Source organism: Somniosus microcephalus, chromosome 1 (assembly GCF_052327205.1).
Source record: "Somniosus microcephalus isolate GS21.2 chromosome 1, FLI_Smic_1.0, whole genome shotgun sequence".
NCBI classification, from domain to species: domain Eukaryota; kingdom Metazoa; phylum Chordata; class Chondrichthyes; order Squaliformes; family Somniosidae; genus Somniosus; species Somniosus microcephalus.
In genome coordinates, this window is record NC_140987.1 from 224,733,103 (window position 1) to 224,757,047 (window position 23,945).

A 23,945-nucleotide genomic window follows, 5' to 3' on the forward strand; every position below is an offset into this window, starting at 1 on the left:
TATTCTCATTTGGGTTAACACAGCAACCAACCTGATCGATCTCCACTGCAACTATTAAACTGCGAGGTTTTAATCACATCACAACACACACACATCACCTTCGTGTACATGATGCCTGTCTGCTGTTCATCACCTAAATATTAACCGATCTACCTTCTGGTTCATCAATGGTGAATTGATCAATCAATAGTAACTGTCAGAAATAGCGTCGTCATATGGGAGCGAATCTGATGTCTTGTTTTGCCTTCCCTGGCTTTGCTTCAATTATAACACAGTATTCATCAAGTTATGCATAATAAAACATATACATATTCTAACCTATGTATCATCTTAAAAACCTGCTGAAATATATATCATCGGAACAACTTGATTATAATATTCTCATTTGGGCTAAATCAGCAAACCAAAATAACTGCATTGCTGCTTGTTAAAATATCATTTAGTGCTATATACTGCTACTTCGGAAAGTCTCCAATAATTTAAAATACAGACACTACCAGTCGTTACAGATTGAGAGGTAGCGGCACTCATTACAGCTGTTACTGTCCATTCATTGCTTGTCTTTGCTTGCAGTGTTGGTATGGTAAACCCAAAGGGACTGGTTATGGGAATTATAGAGCATCTTATCCTGTAACTGTCTCCCGGTCCATTGCTCGGGGGGTAGGAGAAGGGAGGGCAAGGGAAGGGGCACCTCCCACAAGCGGGAGAAATGACTCATTCACAACTTCTGTTCTGCTGCCAAGCCCCAGCTCGGAGTTAACCTTTGTGAATCAGGAAGGTGCAGGAGATGAAAACCTTCCCGGCCGTCAGCCTCCGGACTGGGCACTTGGTCAGATTTAACTCCGCACCCAGGCAGAGGCAAAGGCGACCGCGATGAAACTCCGGCTACTTTGCTGCAATGACTTGTCCCCCTGCAACAGCAGCGCAACCAACAGCAGCTTGGACGGCGATGGGACTTTCAGCACCGCGGGCAGCGACCAGGGCGGCGAGGACGAGCTGCTGCTGCCCACTTTCTCAACAGCCTCCAAGGTCAGGGTAGTCATCACCTTGGCCATCTTCTTGATCTCCTCGTACCTCAACCTGACCGTGCTATACGGCGCCCTGAGAAGGAAAGGCGTCGGCAGGTCCCACATCAGGACGCTGATCGTGAACCTGTCGTGCGCCGACCTGCTGGTCACTTTCATCGTGATGCCCCTGGACGCTGCCTGGAACATCACGGTGCAGTGGTACGCCGGAGACCCGACCTGCAAACTCCTCATGTTCCTCAAACTCCTCTCCATGTACTCGTGCGCTTTCGTCACGGTGGTGATCAGCCTCGATCGCTACTGTGCTATTCTACATCCTCTGGGCGTCAGCAGAGCCAACGAGAGGAACCGAACATTGCTCATCGGGGCCTGGATCATGAGTGTCATTCTGGCTACACCTCAGGTAATACACCGAGAACAGCAAACTGTGCATCAAGACATCGAGATGTAATTGCAATGCAGTTCGAACAAGGCAGGATGTCGTTTAAGTAACAGCTAAAACATCACCCTACAATCCTCGATTGGTTATATTTAAATACTTCACCGACGCAAAGTTACATCCTAGTTTGGGGTACCACACCGCCCCACCAAGCTTTTTTTTTTAATAGGTTTGATGCAATGGATTGGATTTTTGTATGTGTACTGTAGCCGGACTGAAATCGCAAGCACTGCGCGTAAATGTAAGTTCAAACTGAATTTAAAAACCAGCCAGTAGGTACAGGTCGTTAATTCCGTTTGCATCGTTGCTGGTTTTCGGATGATGTCACTAGGCAGATGCTTATCTAACGCATTGTTAGTAGGGGGTGCATTTAATACACACCACGGGTCTTGGTTCTGTTCTTTCCCAATTTTAAAGGCATGAATGAAGTGAAATGTGAAGGCGAGTTTATCATACTACAGTAATTGCTAAAAATGCCACTCACGTTTGCTGCTGTTCAGCGCGGTGAATTTCATTGATCAGTGGGACTGCATCTTTGGAAACTGTTTCGGATTTAACTAGAAATATCTAACCAACAAAAAAAGTCACAATTTACTTTGTCACTCCACATAGCGCCCAGAGGAGTTCTTACCCGATGTTTTACAACCTGAATAAAATGCATTTCTCGTGCATATCATCAGTTGGGTAGCAAGTAGCTGGATGAACGTAATCAAAGAGGTTGGTGTAATGAACAGATGTTAGGAGGAAAAATGAGGAGAGACAATATAAACGAAACTGTATATAATTTTAAAGGAGGTGCAGAAAGAGAGAAACCTGAGGGTTTACATATAGAAATCTTTGAAGATGGCAGGACAAGTTGGTCTTGTAAGGCTGATGAGAAGGCATAAGGGATGCTTGGCTTTATAAATAGACGGGTCGAGTACAAAAGCGAGGAAGTTAGGCTAAACCTTTATAAATCACTGGTTAGGCTTGAGCTAGAGTATTGTGTCCCATTCTGGGCACCAAACTTTAGGAAGGATGTCAAGGCCTTGGAGAGGGTGCAGAGGCGATTTACCAGAATAGTGCCAGCAATGGGGAACTTCAGTTATGTGGAGAGACTAGAAAAGCTGGGATTGTTCTCTTTAAAACAGAGATGGTTCCTGTAGTGTCCGTGTGTAGATAAAGACACTGAAGACAGGAGTTGGTTCATAGGTATTTACGAAGCAAGTCTGGGGGGGGGGGTTTCTAAAGGATATACACAATACACAGGCTTATATAGCCCAAGTGGCAATTACCGGCATTACGCACACCTGGGGCTCTTAAAGGCACATACACCATAATTGCTCTTAAAGGCACATACACCACAATTCCTCCCCTTCTAGCTAACTAGTACATCATATTTTAAGTAATTATTAATTACATGTTATATGCAAAATAATATACATTGCTGTATTAATTAATTATAAGTTAGTCTCTCAGGAGGCTTCCTGACTCGGTCCGGATAACGCCTCGGGGGTGTAGTAGTTTCTGGTGGTGTAGTAGGTTCTTCTGGCAAGGCTGATTCGGCTTGAAGGCCAGTGTCGGGTTCATCGGGCTCCAGTATCACCGGATCAGAGGTAGATATGGGTATCTCTACTTCATCGTTAGATGTATAGAGTGGTGGTGTAGGTTGTCCCTTTTCGGATGACTTGATGATTTGGTCAGCATGGCGCCTTATTATGCTGTCTCCAATGTCCACGGTATACATCAGTGGTCCTAATCGTGTGCAGATAGTTCCAGGCTGCCATTTCTCGGTACGGTAGTCCCAGGCCAAAACCGGTTGGCGTATCTGGAAGGCCCTAGTTGGCCTTTCATTCATGCCCTGAAACTGCCGGTTCTCCACGTCCCTTCGGATGTTGGGCTTGACCAAATCCAGCCGGCATCTTAGGTTTCTATTGTAGAATATCATGGCGGGAGTTTGGTTAGTAACCATATGCGTTGCATTCCTATATGCAAATAAGAAGTTATCCACCTTGTGCTGAAGTTTTATGTCTTCATTACCCATGGCCTTGATGGCCTTCTTGAAGGTCTGGACAAACCTTTCAGCCAATCCATTGGTGGCGGGATGGTATGGGGCGGACGTGTAGTGCTTTACCCCATTGTTCTTTAAGAACTTTCTGAATTCTTCAGACATAAATTGCGGTCCATTATCAGAACATATCTGCTCCGGCAGCCCATTCCTGGCAAATATGGTCCTTAATACTGTGATGGTTTTTTCCGTGGTGGTGGAGGACATCTTTATTACCTCCGGCCACTTGGAGTGTGCATCAACTGCGATTAAGAACATTGAGTCCATAAATGGACCAGCAAAGTCGATGTGCACCCTTTGCCAGGGAGACGAGGGCCACTCCCATTTCCAAATCACTCCTGTCTGTAGAAGATCATTAAGAGGGTGTAGAATAGTTGATAAGTTCGGTAAAAATTTATGATAGTAATTTATTAATCCCAGGAATGACCTTAATTGTGAAACATTTTCAGGTGCTGGGGCTTTTATAACTGCTTCAATTTTTTCAGGTGACTTATGCAACCCTTCCTTATTAATTATGTGGCCACAATATGATATCTGATTTTGGAAAAATTCGCACTTGGGGCGATTTGCTCGTAGGCCCTGTTCTTTCAGCCTAGTGAGCACCTGCTCCAAATTGGCAAGGTGCTCGTTGTCGTTTTCTCCTGTTATAAGGATGTCATCTAGGTAGCATTGAGTCCCCGGAATCCCTTGCAGGACTTGCTCCATCGCTCTTTGCCAGATAGCTGGAGCTGATGCTATTCCAAAAACCAGTCGATTGTACTGGTACAGGCCTTTGTGTGTGTTTATTGTGAGATACTTTTTAGAGGTCTCCTCAACCTCCATCTGTAGATATGCCTGTGCCAAGTCAATTTTTGTGAAACGTTTCCCTCCGGATAGTGAGGCGAAAATATCTTCTATCCTCGGAAGAGGATACTGTACCGTGTGAAGGACCGGGTTTACAGTCACCTTAAAGTCCCCACAGATGCAAATTTTTTTCTGTTCCTCAGAGTTATTTTTCAATGTTTTTTTCATGACTGGAACGATGGGTGTTGCCCATTCGCTCCAATCTATTTTGGATAATACGCCTGCCTTTTCCAAATTCTTCAGCTCTGCCTCGACTGCCGGACGTATTGCGTATGGCACCGGTTTTGCCTTAAAAAAATTTGGAATTGCTGTATTTTCCACTTTTATTGAGGCGGTGATGCCTTTCAAGGTTCCTAGTTTCTCTTGAAACACTTCTTTGGCGTTGGCCAAGATGTCTTTTAATCGTTCAGGTATGATGTCATCATTGTTTTTTTCCTTACTGGTCACCGTCAGTGCCTGAATGGAGTGCCAGTCTAAACGTATCTTCCTTATCCATTCACGTCCCAACAATGGTGGACCACCATCTTGTAGAATGTATAAATACAACTTTTGTATTTCTTTCCCGTTGTATACCACAGGCACCATTATTTTTCCTTTGGGGTAGACTTTCTGCCCCGTATATGTTTTTAAGATAATGGATGTGTCTTTTAGAGGTATATGCGAAAATAGCCTCTCGTAATCTCGTCGATTTATTACGGTTAGAGCTGATCCTGTATCTAGCTCCATTTTAACTGGGGACCCTGCTATTGTGAGGGTAACCCAAATGGTTTGGTAATCCTCTTTGGCAAGTACATTATGTAATTTGAGACAGCTTAGTCTCTTGTTTCCGGAGTCGCTATCGCTATTCTGGTCTTCGGAGCTACTGTCCGCCATCATTTGTACCTTCCTGTACTTTTCTTTATTGATTCTTTGTTTTCTGTCAGTGGATTTATTTTGTCCAGATTGGCATACCCGTGCAATGTGTCCAATCTTACCACATTGCCTGCATGCTTTGCCCTTGAACCAGCAGTCCCTCTGGTTATGGGTGGATCTGCCGCAGCGATAACATCTTCCGAACTCCTGTGTCATTTTATGGGTGCCGAAGTCCTGTGTCTCTTGTTGTATCTCTGCAGCTCCTTTTGCTGCTGCTTCGTATGATACAGCCATACTGAAAGCTTTGTCCAATGTTAAATCTTTTTCAGAAAGCAGTCTTTTTTGTGTTCCTTCACTTAAGAGACCGCAAACAAATTTGTCTCGAAGATAATCCGATAGTCCTGCTCCGAATTGGCAGTACTTTGATAGCTTTCTTAATTCGGTTAGGTAATCAGCGTTACTTTCATTCTTGTGTTGATTTCTCTTGAAGAACTTGAATCGTTCCGCTATCAGCAGCGGTGTTGGGTTTAAATGCTCCTGCAGGGTATCAACAATTTCTTTAAAAGTCTTGTCCTTTGGTTTGGCTGGAGTGATTAAATTTCATAACAGCCCGTATGTCTTCGCGCCCATTAAGTTCAGAAGTACTGAAGCTTTTTTTTCATCTGTTATTCCATTTGCAGTGCAATAAACCTCTACTCTTTCCACGTATGTGGTCCAATCTTCTATTTCACCATCAAAAGCCTCAATATTACCAGATTTAGGCATTTCAGAAAAGATATGGCGCTTCCCGTGCTTTTTTTTTCTTTCTGTAGCAACGATATGGCGCTTCCCGCGCTTTCCCGCCGCTGCTACCGATAACAACGCTGTTTATTCACTGTTGGAGACTCGTTCCCGACGGAGGTCTAAACGCTGACCTGCTTGCCGCGCCGGCCGTCTCTCGAGTGCACCCTCCCAGTCCGTTATTGCTTGCCTCCGATTTCGCTGCCTGTCTCAGCTGTAGAGCCCGCTGCTGGAGCTCCAGCCTGACGCCCAGGAAGGATTAGCGCAGTACCTGTCACCAGCTTGGCCAGCTGGTGAAACCACAGTTTCTCTTACTTCCTTGAGTCTTCTGGACGCTGGAGGAATCGATGTCCTTGAGGTGCTGCCGAATTGCAGGTAAGTCCGTTTCCACTTCGTCGCCACTGTAGTGTCCGTGTGTAGATAAAGACACTGAAGACAGGAGTTGGTTCATAGGTATTTACTAAGCAAGTCTGGGGGGGGGGTTTCTAAAGGATATACACAATACACAGGCTTATATAGCCCAAGTGGCAATTACCGGCATTACGCACACCTGGGGCTCTTAAAGGCACATACACCATAATTGCTCGTAAAGGCACATACACCACAGTTCCATGGAAATTTAATTGCGGTGTTTAAAATTATGAAAGTTTTTCATAGAGTAAATAAGGAGGAACCGTTTCCACTGGCAAGAGGGTTGGTAACCAAAGGACACAGTTTAAGATAATTGGCTAAAGAAGCAGATGGGCACTGAGGAGAAATGTTTAAGAAGCAAGTTGTTATGATCTGGAATGCATTGCCAGAAAGGGTGGAAGATTCAATAGTAACTTTCAAAGGGAAATTGGATATATAAATCAAAAGGAAAAATTTGCAGAACTATATGGAAAGAGCAAGGAATGGGAATCATTGGATAGCTCTTTCAAAGAGCTGGCGCAGACCAAATGGGCTGAATGGTCTCCTTCTGTGCTGTAAGGTTCAATGATTCATTAGATATATTCATCTATATATTTAGTTATTTTAATTTGCTGTGTAAAAATGAAATAATTAATAATCAGTTACTTTTTTTTTCATTGCAGCTTTTCCTCTTTCACACTGTCTCCATCTCTGTACCGGCTCCATTCACTCAATGTGTGACTCATGGCAGCTTCAAGGAAGCTTGGCAGGAAAAGGTTTACTTTTTCTTCACCTTCCTCTGGCTCTTCCTTCTGCCGCTTATAATCATGGTATTTTGTTACACAAGTATATTAATCACCATTACAAGGAAGATGACAGTAAATGGAGACAGTAAGTATTTCATTTTACTCTTTTCCTGTTGATGTGGCACAAACCAGTTTTATACGTTGTCCTTGCAGCCACTGTCAAACACACTGGTGCAATTTAAAAATGTAAATCTGTTTAAGAATCATTTAGGTGTTCTTGTGAAGGCTCAGGAGGTAAATACAGCTTCTGGTGTGTTATTATAACATGCCGATCAAGAAGGCCTCAAGTATTCCCTTGAGTATAGAAAATTAAGGTGGTTAAAATGATAAAAGGATTTGATAGGGTAGATAAAGATACACCGTTTCTCCTAATGGGGGAATCCAGAACAAGGAGGCATAATCTTAAAATTAGAGCCAGACCATTCAGGAGTGAAATCAAGAAGCACTTCTTCATACAAAGAGCAGTAGAAAACTGGGACTCTCTCCATCAAAAGGCTGTGGATGCTAGGTCAGTTGAAACTTTCAAGACTGATATTGATAGATTCTTATTAGGTAAGAGCATCAAGGGATATGGAACCAAGACAGGTAAATGGAGTTGAGATACAGATCAGCCATGATCTAATTGAATGGTGGAGCAGGCTCAAGGGGCTGAATGGCCTACTCCTGTTCCTATCTTCCTAAGTTCAATCACTGGCCTGATCTGAGTTGGCTGATCTCAGCCAAGGCAGAGGTAGGACTGCAACAATAGGCCTCAGTGCCCCAGGCCAGGGAGAAAAGAAACATCATTTTGGGGTTCTGCTACTACCGGAGCTCCAATTCACTCTGCCACAGAGTGGTGAAATGTTGATTTGTGCCCATGATTATTCACCCATTGGGTTTTCAATCTCACCTGCACATCACAGGGAGGCACAGAGTGGAGATCAGATACTTCCTAGAGGGAGTGGAAGACTTCAGATATGGAGTCTACCGGGCCACTCTTACATACCTTTTAGTGCCCAGTTATGGAGTGGTTTTGGAGCAGGATGTGTGATGCAGAGTCACTTACAGAAAGGGAAGAGAGAAAATTAATTTAGCTTCAATGAGGGAAAAATAAATCAGTCAAAACTGTAACCAACTGGACTATAAAAGCCATCTAGAAATAGAACCACTTAATCTAATTACAAGGGAATATGACTGAAAGAATTTTTATGTCAGTAAGAGTATGAGGGTGTTCTATTCATGGGTGCTGACTTTTACAAAATAGCAGTATTAAGTTCTAATTAAAATATTTTTTCTCTAATCGTTAAATGTTGATACTGAATGATAATGGTTATACTTTACTATTTTTTCTAGTGTTCTCTAAAGATGCAGATTCAAGATGTAGTAAGAACTACATACCCAAAGTGCGAATGAAAACCTTAAAAATGACTATTGTCCTTGTGAGCACCTTTATCATTTGCTGGACCCCATACTACATCCTGGGATTTTGGTACAATTTTTTCCCTGCCATGATAAACAAGAAGGAGCTGCCTGAATCAATCAACCATGCGCTGTTTACTTTTGGGATGCTGAACAGTTTTGTAGATCCAGTGATTAGTCGTATTGGTTATCTCAGGCTCAGCAACGGCTGATGCAGTGAGCAACATGGCTAAGATTATACTAAGCACCCGTAAAGTAAAAAAAAAAGGCAGTTGTCTAATAATGCCCTGAAATCCTCCTGGCCAATTAATTGTGAACTTTAGCACTTAGCATCGTTACTTACTCCCATTTTCCCCAAGAATGTTTTTTATCTTTGGTGGGCTGCTAAGCTATAAATGGCAAGTTAATAGGCTTGTGATAGTAATGTACAGCAGCTGAGTGCAGTTGGAAAAAAGGGTGTTAAATGTCAGTCAACTTGCGTGATTTTCTGGGTCAATGGATGACATGTTGGAGGTTTTACTTATTAGTCTTTTCCTTTTGTCATAATAATGAAACTGGTGAAGGAGACTCACTAATATCTTCAGTTGTCCAGCGAAGACTTGTATAGCTACTTATTGCTGTGTACTCAGCTAGAAGAAACACTTTTCAGCTCAGGCACCTCTGGATTAACATCCAAACTAACCCAAAGTGCTTACATGCACATTAACACATAGAACTGCTCCAGGATGCACACAGATTGCCTCTGTTAACTAAATCATTGGAGTGGCACCTGGTGGAAATAGACCTGAAATAAGCCTTCATGGGAAGGGAAGTTAGTCACTGAATTGAAGGTATCGCCTACCAGGTACGAGGTAAGTTTTTTTTTAACATAATGCATGAGAGTCAGTACTCCTTTTAGGCTTTCATTCTCCTTTAACTCTAGGTAGTGTGGATCAGCACAGCCCTGCCACACTTTTAAAGGTTTAATCAAGGATTGTATATTTTAGCTAAAAGTATCAATACCCTCCAGCCGCATCATAGCTAAAGCCTGCAGGAGCTAAATATTTGTGATATTTATAATGAAGTACATGTTCAACAACATAAAATTAAACATAAATAAAGTTGGGTGCCAGTGTTAACAGATGTAGTGTTATAACAACAACTTGCATTTACATAGCACCTTTAACATAGTAAAACATTCCAAGGCGCTTCACCGGAGCATAATCAGGCAATATTTGACACTGAGCTGAAGAAGGAGACATTAGGACAGGTGAGCAAAAGCTTGGTCAAAGAGGTAGGTTTTAAGCAGCGCCTTAAAGGAGGAGAGAGAGGTGGAGAGGCAAAGAGGTTTGGGAAGGCCTTCAGTTAATCATGGTTGGGGTTAAACCTTTCCTTTGTCACCTGCTAGTTATGCCATTGCACAAAAATATTGTATTTATACCTAATTCTTTGAGGTTCTTTTGCAAGGGGATTTTGACTCTTAACGTGCATGGAAATGCTCACCCAATAATATGATCATTAGGCCTGTCTGAATGACATTGCCAATTAATGCCAAATTAGGGATAGTTTTGTGGTGTAGGCCTACACCCACTAGGATCTGGATTAAGACTGCCCAAACTCATTTCAAATAGGACCCTTACAACTGTGGAGACTTGCATCCCATCAATCTGAGATTTGAGCCCAGGTTCTGTAGGTGGAAGGCCAAAGTCTGACCCAGTGAGCTACCCAACTACTCTCCCCAGCATCCATTTGTGGATTTTCTTCCACTTTCCTCCCCTTTTGGGGTTATTGTCTTTTTCCTTTTCTTTAGTCTTTTTCCTCATTCTCCCTATCATTTTTACTTTAATGTTCATCTGCAAAAGCTGTGCATAGATCATGATTGTCAATGTGTGGAGGTAGAAACAAACAAGGTGATAGCATATGCCCACACCACTGAGGGACAATAAAAAAAAAGCAGCTGTGAGGGGCACTGAGCTCACAGGTCATGCATGTATGGAGGTATGAAAAACATTGTAACATAAAGTTCAGTTCAAGGATCTATGTTTGAAAAATAGAGTAAAAGTTATTGGAGGTGCTAGATTAATTCCCTATCATGCCTGAAGTTAGAAATGCAACAATGCTCCTTGGATATAATTGGTACTTGAGGTATGGCCACTATCCTAGCTGAGTCTCGACTTTCCCCTCTACATTACCTTTTTATTCCTTTTCTTCCTTCTGCTATGACCGGTCCATTCCTGTCACAAATGATGCTATGCCCTCTATTTCTACGAGGTGACCCGATGGAAGTCTTTAAAATTATGAAGGGGTACGATAGTGTAAACATAGAGAAGATGTGTCCACTTGTGGGTGAGCCCATAACTAGGGGCCATTAATATAAGATAGTCACTAATAAATCCAATAGGGAACTCAGGAGAAACTTCTTTACTCAGAGAATGATAAGAATGTGGAACTCGCTACCACATGGAGTGGTTGAAGCAATTAGCACATATGTATCTTAAGGAAAGATAGATAAGTACATGAGGGAGAAAGGAATAGAAGGATATGTTGATTGGGAGAGATGAAGTAAGGTGGGAGGAGGTTCGTGTGCAGCATAAACGCCGGCATAGACCAGTTGTGCCAAATGGCCTGTTTCTGTGTTGTAAAATGTTATGTAATTCTATGTAAGACCGCCATGCACAATTTACTCCAGTAACAAATAAACCCTGTTCCAAACAGACTTCATTAAGCAAGTGTTGTTAATCTACTTTACAGCTGAAAATACTGCATTACTTAGAATCATAGAATCACACAGCACAGAAGGAGGCCATTCAGCCCATTGTGCCTGTGTCAACTCTTTGAAAGCGTTATCCATTAGTCCCACTCCCCTGCTCTTCCCCATAGCCCTGCACATTTTTCCTTTTCTAGTATATATCACTTCCCTTTTGAAAGTTACTATTGAATCTGCCTCCACCAATCTTTCAGGCAGTGCATTTCAGATCATAACAATTTGTTATTAGAATCTACCCTCTGTTAATTAATTCAAGAATTTATCTTATTCTACTGGCAGAAATGACCTAATACTGGGTTAAACCCAAATCAGAAATGAAGACGCAATTAAGAATGTAAAGTTGCACCTTGAAGCTATTTTTTGGTTGACAGTAACAGCCAACATCAGTAAACAGTATGTTTATAGATTTACCACTGGATGCTATGTCCGACGGGGTCAGGGGGACCTACCTGCGGTCGGGGCAGCGCTAATTAAAGGCATGGTGCCGGGCGGCCATTTTTGTTGATGGCCGCCTGCCAGCACCTGCCCCCCTTGGCCGTTCCCAGCCTCCTGACCCACCCCCTCTGAGGAGTGCCGGCTGCCATCTGTGAGCCCAGCCCTTCTCTTGAGTGCTGGGCTCTTTTGCCGGCACTCCAATCCCTGGTGGCCCAGCTGGGCCCCGGGTCGTGCTGTGCTAGGCCCCTCCCCTTTAAGAAGGGGAGGAAGGCCTGCAGTACCGCGGTGCATAGTGCCACGATATTCCCTTGCAGCACCCCAAGAGGGAGGCGGGGCGCTTCCTGTAGCACCCCGCTTCCCTCTTGGGGCGCTACCAATGAATTTCGGCCGCGGGGGTGCTAATTTTTTTGGCAAAGTTAGTGCCACAAAGGGGGCGCGACTCAATTTTTCCCCCATAATTTCTCAGAATGCATCCTGGTAGCTCGAGTCAAAACAACCAATGCACCCATATTGATGATTTTTTAACTGTTAAGCAGCCAACAAGGCATTGAATGATATAAATGTCAATAAAGGTTGTCCATCCAGCTGTGAAGAGTGCAATATTTGTGGGAAATGACTCAACAACAAATGAGAAAAGTCCTGGATGCCTTGGTACCTGGTCTGGTGGAGTGATAGGAGGAGAGTTTTGGTGGGGTAGGGGATCTCAACAATGCAAAAGAGGCAACAAATGTGGCAGGAAGACATGGCTTGAATCAACAAACTATCAACAAATCTGATGGGAAGTCCAGGAGCAAAGTTATAAAAGAACAGGAAAGGTAAGACATGCATATTAGTGTAAAGTAGCATGGCAGAGAGATATAGGTATGAAGGAAAGATATAGGCAAAAAGATTCTGCACTGACATATATAAATGTTAGCAAGTTTGCAGCAAGTAAGGAAAACTGCAGGGTTATGCAAATTATATTATACATGTCATAATGGGAAAGACAGTATCCTATAGGAAGGAATTTCCATGGTCCAAACCACCCTGTTTCCATCCACATTCCTCTTGTATTTATATTTTGTGCCAGCCATGGTTCATTGGTAGCACTTTCACCTCACCTCTGAGTCAGAAGGTCATGGGTTCAAGCCTCACTCCAGAGGCATGAGCACAAGATTTTGGCCGACACTTCAGTGCAGTACTGAGGCAGTGCTGCATTGTCAGAGGTGCCATCTTTTAGATGAGATGTTAAACCGAGGCCCCGCCTGCCCTCTCAGCTGGCCATAAAAGATTCCATGGCAATATTCAAAGATCAGGAGAGTTCTACCATATTTTCAGGCAAATATTTATCCCTCAGCCGACATCACTAAAAAACAGATCACATTGCTGTTTGTGGGATCTTGCTGTGTGCAAACTGCCTGCTGTGTTACCTACATTACAACAGTGACCACACTTCAAAAGTACTTCATTTGTTGTGAAGTGTTTTGGGGTATCCTGGGGTCGTGAAAGGTGCTACATAAATGCATCTTGCATCCATCCTAAATCCCATCATTTCCACCTTCCCTTCCACCCTGATGTATGAAGCAGACAGTTCTTGCCAAGACCAATTGACCAAAGAGGAAGTGCTTTCTTAAAGGGAAAGTGCTGCAGTTTTTTGCATATAAGTTCTGAACTGTTGCGCTAATTTGGAAATTTTTCCTCGTGGTAACCTGAACCCTTCAGCAACTATTTACTTTCCACCTGGTTCCTTTGGGGAATTAATTCAAAAACCAAAATGGAGTTTCTTATGGGAATCTCATTATGTATGATATGCGTGTTAGAGGAAGAGGAGGGGGACGAGCACCAGGAGACTGCAAGGGTGGCCAGACCCATACAGGCAGAATCAAAAGAGCGTGAGACCCTCCAGGCAGCACCCAGCCAGTAGAATAAGTGTTCTCCATCACATCACTCCTCACACCCACTCAACTTTCAGCAGAACCCAGCCTTCACTTTCTATGCACTGCATCACCTCTCCATTTATCCATCCACTGTTTACACTCACCCCAATCCATACGCAATGTGATGCATATGTCTCATAGTCATCCTCACTGAATGCACTGCATCCATTGGGTGAATACTTCACATTCACTCTCTCTGTTTTTTCGCCCCCTTGTAAGAAAAAAGAGCACAATATGAAAGGGAGAGGGACAGGACTGGATGTTGGCTGCCACAAGTAGTACAGCTCACAGCTGCAGAGAAGGATGTCCTGGAGATAAGTGGCATGTCTGTGTCCCTCTCAGTCAGAGATGGAGAGACAGGGAGCTCACAGATAAGTGGTTACAAATATCTCTGACACATATATGCTGACTTCATTTAATCAATGGCTGAACTATGAGAAGACTGAGTATAGTGATTGTCAAGATTGTGACTTTGCCAAGACTGAATTATATCCCTTTTTTTTTCTTCCAGGGCTTCATGCAAGTGTCGCTGTGCGAAGGAATAAGCCATATTTCAGAAAAATACACCATCATAGGAACAGAATTCTGATTTTATTAATACATGATATACTGGGTTTAAAAGTCTGGAAAGCCTTGGCGACACAAGCTGTGTCAATACAGGCTTCTGAGATGGGATGGTTTGATAAAACAAAAGTTGTAAAACAACATACAAGCTTTGAAATGGGAATTGGTTAAAAATACTAAAACAATGGCCCTATTGAAATAGCAGTTTGGTGCTTCCAGAAGGTCTGGAGTTTGGGAGAAACACAATGGAATGACCCAAGTAAAGTGTTATAAACTAACACATTGAACAGAAACACAGAAACATTAAAAGAGACATGTGCCTTTGAAAAGATGACATCAAGTAAAAGAAACACCTGCTGGTCAAATAGTTTTTATGTTAAACTTGGAAGACAGGAGACCATAGTTCTTAATACAACCATTGAGATAGCTAGAAAACAAGTAAGCACCCTAGTTGACGTGTCTTTAATTTACATGTTGTAAATATGATACCACTTTGAAGATATGACTTCAATAGATGCACCAAGTAATTACATTGTGTTTGTATTGAACTTGGAACACCACGGAGACAGGAATCTGCTAATAACCAGTTAAGCCAATATTAAGAATTGAATGGAAAACCTTCGATAAGAATGACATCAAAGAGATAAATCTGTTGTAGCCATTTTTTGATAAGTGTTTGGAACACCTAAAGGTAGAGACATAATTATGCATGCAGCAGCTAAATTAACAGTAAGAATAGAAAAAAGTCAACAGAGGGATGACTAGAGATAATTAGATTACATCAGCAGAAAACTTCAAAGGATTTACTACTGCAAAAAGGATATAAAAATAAGAGCTTTTCAGAATAGAAAGTCAGAAGTCGCTGGGAAGGAGCAAGTGATTCTCGGCTTCAGAACCTTTCTGTAAGCTTACAACTCTGAGTCTCGGGTAATCAAGGTATTTGATTTTGGTGGATATCCTGGATTAGAATAATAAGAAATGTAAAAATGTACGAAGTTAAGATTTGAGAATAAGGATCTCTGAGGATAAGAAATGTAAGCTATTTGTTTTTGAACTGTTAATGTTGCGATTGACTCAAAAGCTGTTAACTGTATGTCGGCTCTTAAATAAATCTATATATTTTTAGAATTGTCTCAAGTAGTATTTCTGTATCAACCTCATGAACTCAATTTCTGTACACCCTTTGTAAGGAGTTGCAGAATTCTGGGGAGTATTCGGGACCCTCATAATATCCGGAAGGTTACAGTCTAGTTAAACTTATTAAAAGTGCTATCTGGAGGACGGTAACATCTTCACATCATTCCTTTCCTTTAGGGAGAGATAGTCTGAACCTTTAGACCCAATTAAGCGTCTTATAGAGTTCGGCTATCTCTAACTTTAGTTGAAGGTGAACGTCTGGGGAATACGCCTGATCTGGGGTAGCCCGAAAAGGGCTAGGACTAGTAATTATCCCTTCAGCAGGACATCCATGAGGAAGATTCATCAAAGTATCTCATTCTTTCTGAGGGTGTACCATCACAGGATACTCACACTTCAGTGGGTCCATTTAGAGAGTTAGTTGGGTTTTCACCTGGTGATTCACACCTCACAAGTGAGCACAAGCAGACATCGGAGGCAGGGACAGTGGAGAGTCCATGTTGGGGGATGCAATCCTCTCCAAGCTCTACTCAGCTGGACACAGATGCTGAACCCCGGGGGCTATCATTAAGAAGGAGAATGCTAGCGGTGCATCAGCAACTTAGCTAGGTACTGACAGATGTGCCACACACTCCACAATAGTGCAGCGGATGGAGGAGTCCAACTCAATCACTAGTATATTAGTGTCGCAGGGAATTGCAAGAATGTCTGCCATGGAGAGAGTGGCCGCCGCCATGGAGAGAGTGGCCGCCTCCATGGAGCTTCAAACAAGGCTGAGTCCATGCAGGCCATGACCACGGCCATGCAGACTTTGGATGCCTTAAACAGGCTGACAGATATCTTATCCATGACCTTATAACGCATCACTGATCTTCATCAATCTGGTCTGCAGCAGAGTGGTAGGAGTGAGGTGGTGCTGGCCCAGGAGAGGAATGGTAGCTAAAGGGGACATGGAGTTCTCACTTCTCACCCGTTGTCCACCAACCCCTCCCCCACCCGCCCTAGCCAGTACCTGACCTGCTGCCTCGTCTCCCGATTGCCAAGTCTGCTCCTGCACAGGTGCAGGTGAAGCAGTCTTTGCCGGGGCTCTCAGGGGCTCCGAAACCCAGAGGGTGTAGGCCAAAAGCATCTCAGCAGTGAGGGCAGGGATCTGAGCAGCCTGCCTCTACCTCTGCTGAAACCACATAGGATGCACCATGTAGAAGCAGTAGGAAATGTAAGTTGAAGAAATTGTAATTCATCAAGGGTATGCACATGGGTGTTTGACAAAATGTTATTTTGTTAAGCTTCCTTTATTCATAACTAGCTGGGGGAGCCTGGCGTAGCCAGGGCTGTTTTGGGCCGGGCAGTTTAAATCGAGTCCCAGGCTTTCGGGCCTGTCTCTGTGTCCCTCTGTGAATGTGCTGCCGGGCAACATTTTAAATTGAGTCCCAGGCTTCGGGGCCTGTCTCTCTGTCCCTCTGTGAATCTGCTGCCAGGCAACATTTTAAATCGAGTCCCAGGCTTTCGGGCCCTGTCTCTGTGTCCCTCTGTGAATCTGCTGCCGGGCAACATTTGTACCTTTTAATACCTTCAAAGATGAAAGTGAAAGTACTTATAAAACGTTTTTGGTAAATCTTATGTTATTTTTAAAAGAGATACTAACTTTTTCGAAGCTGGATTAGCAGATTTTGAGCTGGAAGCAGATTTTGAGCTGGCAGGGCTGTTTTGGGCCGGGCGGTTTAAATCGAGTCCCAGGCTTTCGGGCCTGTCTCTGTGTCCCTCTGTGAATCTGCTGCCGGGCAACATTTCTACCTTTTAATACCTTCAAAGATGAAAGTGAAAGTACTTATAAAACGTTTTTGGTAAATCTTATGTTATTTTTAAAAGAGAGAGATGAAAGTACTTATAAAACATTTTTGGCAAATGTAATGTTATTTTTAAAAGAGATACCAACTTGGCCGGGCGGTTTCAATCGAGTGCCAGGCTTTGGGCCCTGTCTCTGTGTCCCTCTGTGAATCTGTTGCCGGGCAACATTTTAAATCGAGTCTCAGGCTTTGGGCCCTGTCTCTGTCTCCCTCTGTCAATCTGCTGCCGGGCAACATTTCTACCTTTTAATACCTTGAAAGATGAAAGTGAAAGTACTTATAAAATGTTTTTGGTAAATGTGATGTTATTTTTAAAAGAGATACTAACTTTTTCGAAGCTGGATTAGCAGATTTTGAGCTGGAAGCAGCTGAAGCAATGGCTGCCCGATGCCTGAGTTCAAAATCATTAGTCCAGCCCACAGATGCAGCGATTGGCCAACCATCAGGTGACTGAACTGTAGGATTGGTCAATCATGACGGCACAGGATTGGTCGAACCTTGACATCAGTCAATCAATGCTAATGAGCAGATAATGAGCGTAATTTTGAAGGTTTTTTGCATAAGGCGCGAACAATTTTTGTCTGACCGAAAAGTAAATATGCTTACGACTGTCCTGGAAGCGTAAGCTTTCTTTGGACATAACGCGCGGGCAGGTACGCCCTATAACTTTCGAGCGTATAGCCGGACAGACAAAACGTAAGGAACCGCTTTATATATAGACTAGCTGAAGTGCCCGGCGGTGCCGAAAGTCTTTTGAGGGCATGTTGTTGTTAGAAGAGAGAGAGAGAGAGCGACTGGGGGGGGGGAAGAGAGAGAGAGAGCGACTGGGGGGGGAAGAGAGAGAGAGAGCGACTGGGGGGGGGAAGAGAGAGAGAGAGCGACTGGGGGGGGAAGAGAGAGAGAGAGAGCGACGGGGGGAAGAGAGCACGACTGGGGGGAAGAGAGAGCGTGACTGGGGGGAAAGAGAGAGTGCGACGGGGGGGAAGAGAGAGCGCGACTGGGGGGGAAGAGAGAGAGCGACAGGGGGGGAAGAGAGAGAGAGAGAGAGGGGATGGGACAGGGAGGGGGGAAGGGGAGAGAGGGGATGGGAAGGGGAGGGGGAAGGGGGGAGGGGGGATGAGGGGAGGGGGAGGGGAAGGGGTGGGGGGTGTGGGGGGGAAGGGGGGGTGGAACGGGAGGGGGGGAGATATACTTAAAGTACAGGAAACTTTGTGCGATCCGGCACCCACGGGACCGAGCTGCTGCCTTGCCTTAAAACTGCCCTACTCTCCAGAGTTAATGTTGAGAGATATGGAGATTCTTAACTCCGTATTTGACAACAAACACTGTTGCTTAGCAACAGCTTCTAAACACTGGGTGTGGCCCTGAAGCTCTGCAGCTAAAGCTGTTGCTATAGCTACAGACCTTGCACAGCTTGACTGTTCAAACAAAGGAAAATAAACAAACAAAGAATAAAAAACGGCTGCTGATTTTTGTGCTGGCTCCAGATTGCCGGATAGCTCACCTCCGGATAGCACAAAGTTTCCTGTACTTATAAAACATTTTTGGTAAATCTTTCTATAACATACACTTTACAACCTCACCAATCTTTTTATTAAAAAAGGGGTGCTCACCTCTCAGTGTTGTACCACAAACAATGGCCACCGCTTGCTTTTCAGTTGGAAAGATTAGGCCCCGCCCACACAGCCGATTGTCTGTCTCGGTCACCAGGACCCGATTTGGAGCACAGAAGCCCCACCCACTCTATGTTCCTGTACTAAGATGGCCGCGCAGGCACTCTGTTACACACTGAATCAAAATGGCGTCGCACTGAAACTTTTCACCCTCCTTGACAAAGATGGCTGCCGTTAACCTGGGGCTGTCTGCAGAAGAAATTTCCTCAGCTGCAAACACAGGATCTTCAGATTATTATTCGGGGCTTGCGACCTACCCCAGCTGCTTATGAAGCCTCCCCACCTACTGACCCCGGGAATGGAGCTGAGGCAGCACACCCTCTCTCCTCTGCCAGTGTTTGTCTCTGCCTAGGCCGGGAGCCTGGGTCTAGAGTTGCACTGCTGGCAGTTGGAGAAGCCTAGGCCCCGGGCCTGGAAAAACGGTGAAAGGTAGGAGAATTATAGAGGTTAGAGAAAAGATTTACAAATTAATTAACTTTTTTTAAAAACAATTTGTGTTTTAAAAGCAACTTTTTTTTTGCTGGAAATGTAGATTTGAAAAGAAACATGCAGAAAGCGGGAAAAAGAAATGAAAAGTTTTGAATCAAGATGGCGGCGACTCACCTCAGTTCAGAACGATAAGGCCCGCCCACACACGCACCGATTGGTCGACCGTCAGGTGACCGAAGCGTAGGATTGGTCAATCGTCCCGTCACTCGACCGTAGGAGGGCCCGGCCGCATGCACCAGCAACCCGGCGTACGATTGGTCGACCTCGAGGTCACTCTGTCGCTAATGAGCGGATAATGAGATGCTAATGAGCGGAATGTTGAATGTTTTTCGGATACCGCTGGCGCGATTTTCGTCCGGCCAAAACGTAAATACGCTTACGGCTGTTTCGGAACGGTAAGCTTTCTTTCGACGTAACGCACGCGTAGGTATGCCCTATAACTTTCGAGCGCATAGCCGGACAGACACACACGTGAGGACAGACAGACAGACAGATAGACAGACAGATAGACAGACAGACAGATCGACTCGTTTATATATATAGATAGACTAGCTGGGGGAGCCTGGCTTTGCCAGGGCTGTTTTGGGCCGGGCGGTTTAAATCGAGTCCCAGGCTTTGGGGCCTCTCTGTGTTCCTCTGTGAATCTGCTGCCGGGCAACATTTTAAATCGAGTCCCAGGCTTTTGGGCCCTGTCTCTGTGTCCCTCTCTCAATCTGCTGCCGGGCAACATTTCTACCTTTTTATAATAATAATAATAATAAAAATTCAACTTTATTGTCATTGTACAATGCACAAGTACATGAACAACAAAATGTGATCTTGCAAGGTCCCATGAGTCCAGTACAAATAACATTAACATTAAACGTAAATAGCACCGTCCTGGGAGAAGCAAAGCCGCTGCGTCTGTGCGAGCCGCCATTCCATTTCCACCATTCCTCCTGTCCGACAATCTTCAGCCCAACGCCTGGGCCTGCTCACCAGCCGCCCCTCCTGGGGCTCCTTCCGTGACCTTCTCACCAACCGCCCCTCCTCGGGGCTCCTTCCGTGACCTTCTGCACCTGGTCTTCCCTGATACCTTGAAAGATGAAAGTACTTATAAAACGTTTTTAGTAAAACTTATGTTATTTTTTAAAAGAGATACTAACTTTTTCGAAGCTGTATAGCAGAGTAGTTTGAGCTGGAAGCACTGAAGCAATGGCTGCCCGATGCCTGAGTTGAAAAGCATTAGTCCCGCCCACAGATGCAGCGATTGGCCAACCGTCAGGCGACTGAACTGTAGGATTGGTCAATTGTGCTGGCACAGGATTGGTCGAACCTTGATGTCAGTCACTCAATGCTAATTAGCAGATAATGAGTTTAATTTTGAAGGTTTTTTGCATAAGGCGTGAACAATTTTCGTCCGACCGAAAAGTAAATAGGCTTACGACCGTCCCGGAACCGTAAGCTTTCTTCGGAGGTAACGCACGCGTAGGTACGCTCTATAATGTTCGAGTGCATAGCTGGACAGACGCACACCGGAGGACAGAGAGACAGACAGATAGACAGACAGATGTATCCGTTTATATATATAGACTAGCTGGAGTGCCCGGCGGTGCTGAGGCTTTTTCGAGGGCATGTTGCTGTTGGAAGAGAGAGGGAGAGAGCGACTGCGGGGGATGAGAGAGAGTGAATGGGGGGGAAGAGAGAGAGCGAATGGGGGGGAAAGAGAGAGAGCGACTGGGGGGGAAGAGAGAGAGTGACTGGGGGGGAAGAGAGAGAGCGACTGGGGGGGAAGAGAGAGAGCGACTGGGGGGAAGAGAGAGAGCGACTGGGGGGAAGAGAGAGAGCGACTGGGGGGGAAGAGAGAGAGCGACTGGGGGGAAGAGAGAGAGCGACTGGGGGGGAAGAGAGCGAGCGACTGGGGGGGAAGAGAGCGAACGGCTTGGGGGAAGAGTGCGAGCGACTGGGGGGGAAGAGAGAGGGCGACTGGGGGGGTAGAGAGAGAGCAACTGGGGGGGAAGAGAGAGAGCGACTGGGGGAAGAGAGAGAGCGATTGGGGGGAAGAGAGAGAGCGACTGGGGGTGAAGAGAGAGAGCGACTGGGGGGGAAGAGAGAGAGCGACTGGGGGGGAAGAGAGAGAGCGACTGGGGGGGAAGAGAGAGAGCGACTGGGGGGGAAGAGAGAGAGCGACTGGGGGGGAAGAGAGAGCGCGAATGGGGGGGAAGAGAGAGAGCGACTGGGGGGAAGAGAGTGAGCGACTGGGGGGGAAGAGAGAGAGAGCGACTGGGGGGGAAGAGAGAGAGAGCGACTGGGGGGAAGAGAGAGAGCGACTTGGGGGGGAAGAGAGAGAGCGACTTGGGGGGGAAGAGAGAGAGCGACTTGGGGGGGAAGAGAGAGAGAGTGCGACTGGGGGGAAGAGAGAGCGCGACTGGGGGGGAAGAGAGAGAGCGACTGGGGGGGAAGAGAGTGTGCGACTGGGGGGGAAGAGAGAGAGCGATTGGGGGGAAGAGAGAGAGCGACTGGGGGGGAAGAGAGAGAGCGACTGGGGGGGAAGAGAGAGAGCGACTAGGTGGGAAGAGAAAGAGCGACTGGGGGGAAGAGAGAGAGCGACTGGGGGGGGAAGAGAGCGAGCGACTGGGGGGGAAGAGAGCGACCGACTGGGGGGAAGAGTGCGAGCGACTGGGGGGGAAGAGAGAGGGTGACTGGGGTGGTAGAGAGAGAGCGACTGGGGGGGAAGAGAGAGAGCGACTGGGGGGAAGAGGGAGAGCGACTGGGGGGGAAGAGAGAGAGCGACTGGGGGGGAAGAGAGAGAGCGACTGGGGGGGAAGAGAGAGAGCGACTGGGGGTGAAGAGAGAGAGCGACTGGGGGGGAAGAGAGAGAACGACTGGGGGGGAAGAGAGAGAGTGACTGGGGGGAAGAGAGAGAGCGACTGGGGGGAAGAGAGAGAGCGACTGGGGGGGAAGAGAGAGTGCGAATGGGGGGGGAGAGAGAGCGACTGGGGGGAAGAGAGTGAGCGACTGGGGGGAAGAGAGAGCGCGACTGGGGGGGAAGAGAGAGAGCGAGTTGGTGGGGAAGAGAGAGAGCGACTGGGGTGGAAAGAGAGAGAGCGACTGGGGGAGGAAGAGAGAGAGCGACTGGGGGCGAAGAGAGAGAGCGACTGGGGGGGAAGAGAGAGAGAGTGCGACTGGGGGGGAAGAGAGAAAGAGAGCGACTGGGGGGGAAGAGAGAAAGAGAGCGACTGGGGGGGGAAGAGAGAGAGAGCGACTGGGGGGGAGAGAGAGAGCGACTAGGGGGGAAGAGAGAGAGCGACTGCTGGGGAAGAGAGAGAGCGACTGCGGGGAAGAGAGAGAGCGACTGGGGGGGAAGAGAGAGAGCGACTGGGGGGGAAGAGAGAGAGCGACTGGGGGGGAAGAGAGAGAGCGACTGGGGGGGAAGAGAGAAAGCGACTGGGGGGGAAGAGAGAGAGCGACTGGGGGGGAAGAGAGAGAGGGACTGGGGGGGAAGAGAGAGAGCGACTGGGGGGGAAGCGAGTGAGCGACGGGGGGGAAGCGAGAGAGCGACTGGCGGGGAAGCGAGAGAGCGACTGGGGGGGAAGCGAGAGAGCGACTGGGGGGAAGCGAGAGAGTGACTGCGGGGGAAGAGAGAGAGCGACTGGGGGGGAAGAGAGAGAGCGACTGGGGGGGAAGAGAGAGAGCGACTGGGGGGAAGAGAGAGAGCGACTAGGGGGGAAGAGAGAGAGCGATTGGGGGGAAGAGAGAGAGCGACTGGGGGGGAAGAGAGAGAGCGACTGGGGGGGAAGAGAGAGAGCGACTGGGGGGGAAGAGAGAGAGCGACTGGGGGGGAAGAGAGAGAGCGACTGGGTGGAAGAGAGAGAGCGACTGGGGGGAAGAGAGAGAGCGACTGGTTGGGAACAGAGAGAACGACTGGGGTGGAAGAGAGAGAGCGACTGGGGGGAAGAGAGAGAGCGACTGGGGGGAAGAGAGAGAGCGACTGGAGGGTAGAGAGAGAGCGACTGGGGGGGAAGAGAGAGAGCAACTTGGGGGAAGAGAGAGAGCGACTGGGGGGAAGAGAGAGAGCGAGAAAGAGGGGAGAGGGGGAGGGGGTGATGGGGGGGAGGGTGTGAGGGGGGTGAGGGGGAGGGGGGGGAGGGGGGAGAGGGGGAGGGGGGACAGGGGGAGTGGGGGAGGGGGAGAGGGGGGGAGGGGTAGGGGGAGAGGGAGGGGGAGGGGGAGGGGGAGGGAGGGGGAGGGGGAGGGAGTGGAGAGGCAGGGAGAAGGGAGGGAGGGGGAGGTGGGAGGGAGGGGGAGGGGGAGGGGGAGGGAGGTGGGGAGGGAGGGGGGAAAGGGAGGGGGAGGGAGGGGGGAGGGGGAGGGAGGGGTGGGTAGGAGGGGGAAGGAGGGGGGCCTGAGATGGCCGATTGCGGCTGGCCGGGCCCGGTTGCCTTGGTAACCCTCCTCCTTGCCTTGGTAACCCTCCTCCCCTCTCCGTCTCCCGATCTCTGGGCCTGAGTGGACGATTGCGGCTGGCGAGCCTGGTTGCCGGGGTAACCCTCTCCGCTCCCCCTCCCCTCCCGAGCCC

The 23,945-nt window shown here is 46.8% G+C and overlaps 1 protein-coding gene across 1 annotated transcript; it reads left to right on the forward strand.

Annotated features, from left to right (window-relative positions):
* The first annotated feature begins 858 nt into the window (after nucleotides 1-858).
* Nucleotides 859-9,695, forward strand: LOC147124640 (gonadotropin-releasing hormone II receptor-like). Its single transcript, XM_085990862.1, has 3 exons — nucleotides 859-1,428; nucleotides 7,060-7,267; nucleotides 8,515-9,695. The coding sequence occupies exons 1-3, from the start codon at nucleotides 874-876 to the stop codon at nucleotides 8,790-8,792; spliced, it is 1,041 nt and encodes a 346-aa protein (XP_085846988.1). The 5' UTR covers nucleotides 859-873; the 3' UTR covers nucleotides 8,793-9,695.
* The last annotated feature ends 14,250 nt before the right edge of the window (nucleotides 9,696-23,945 follow it).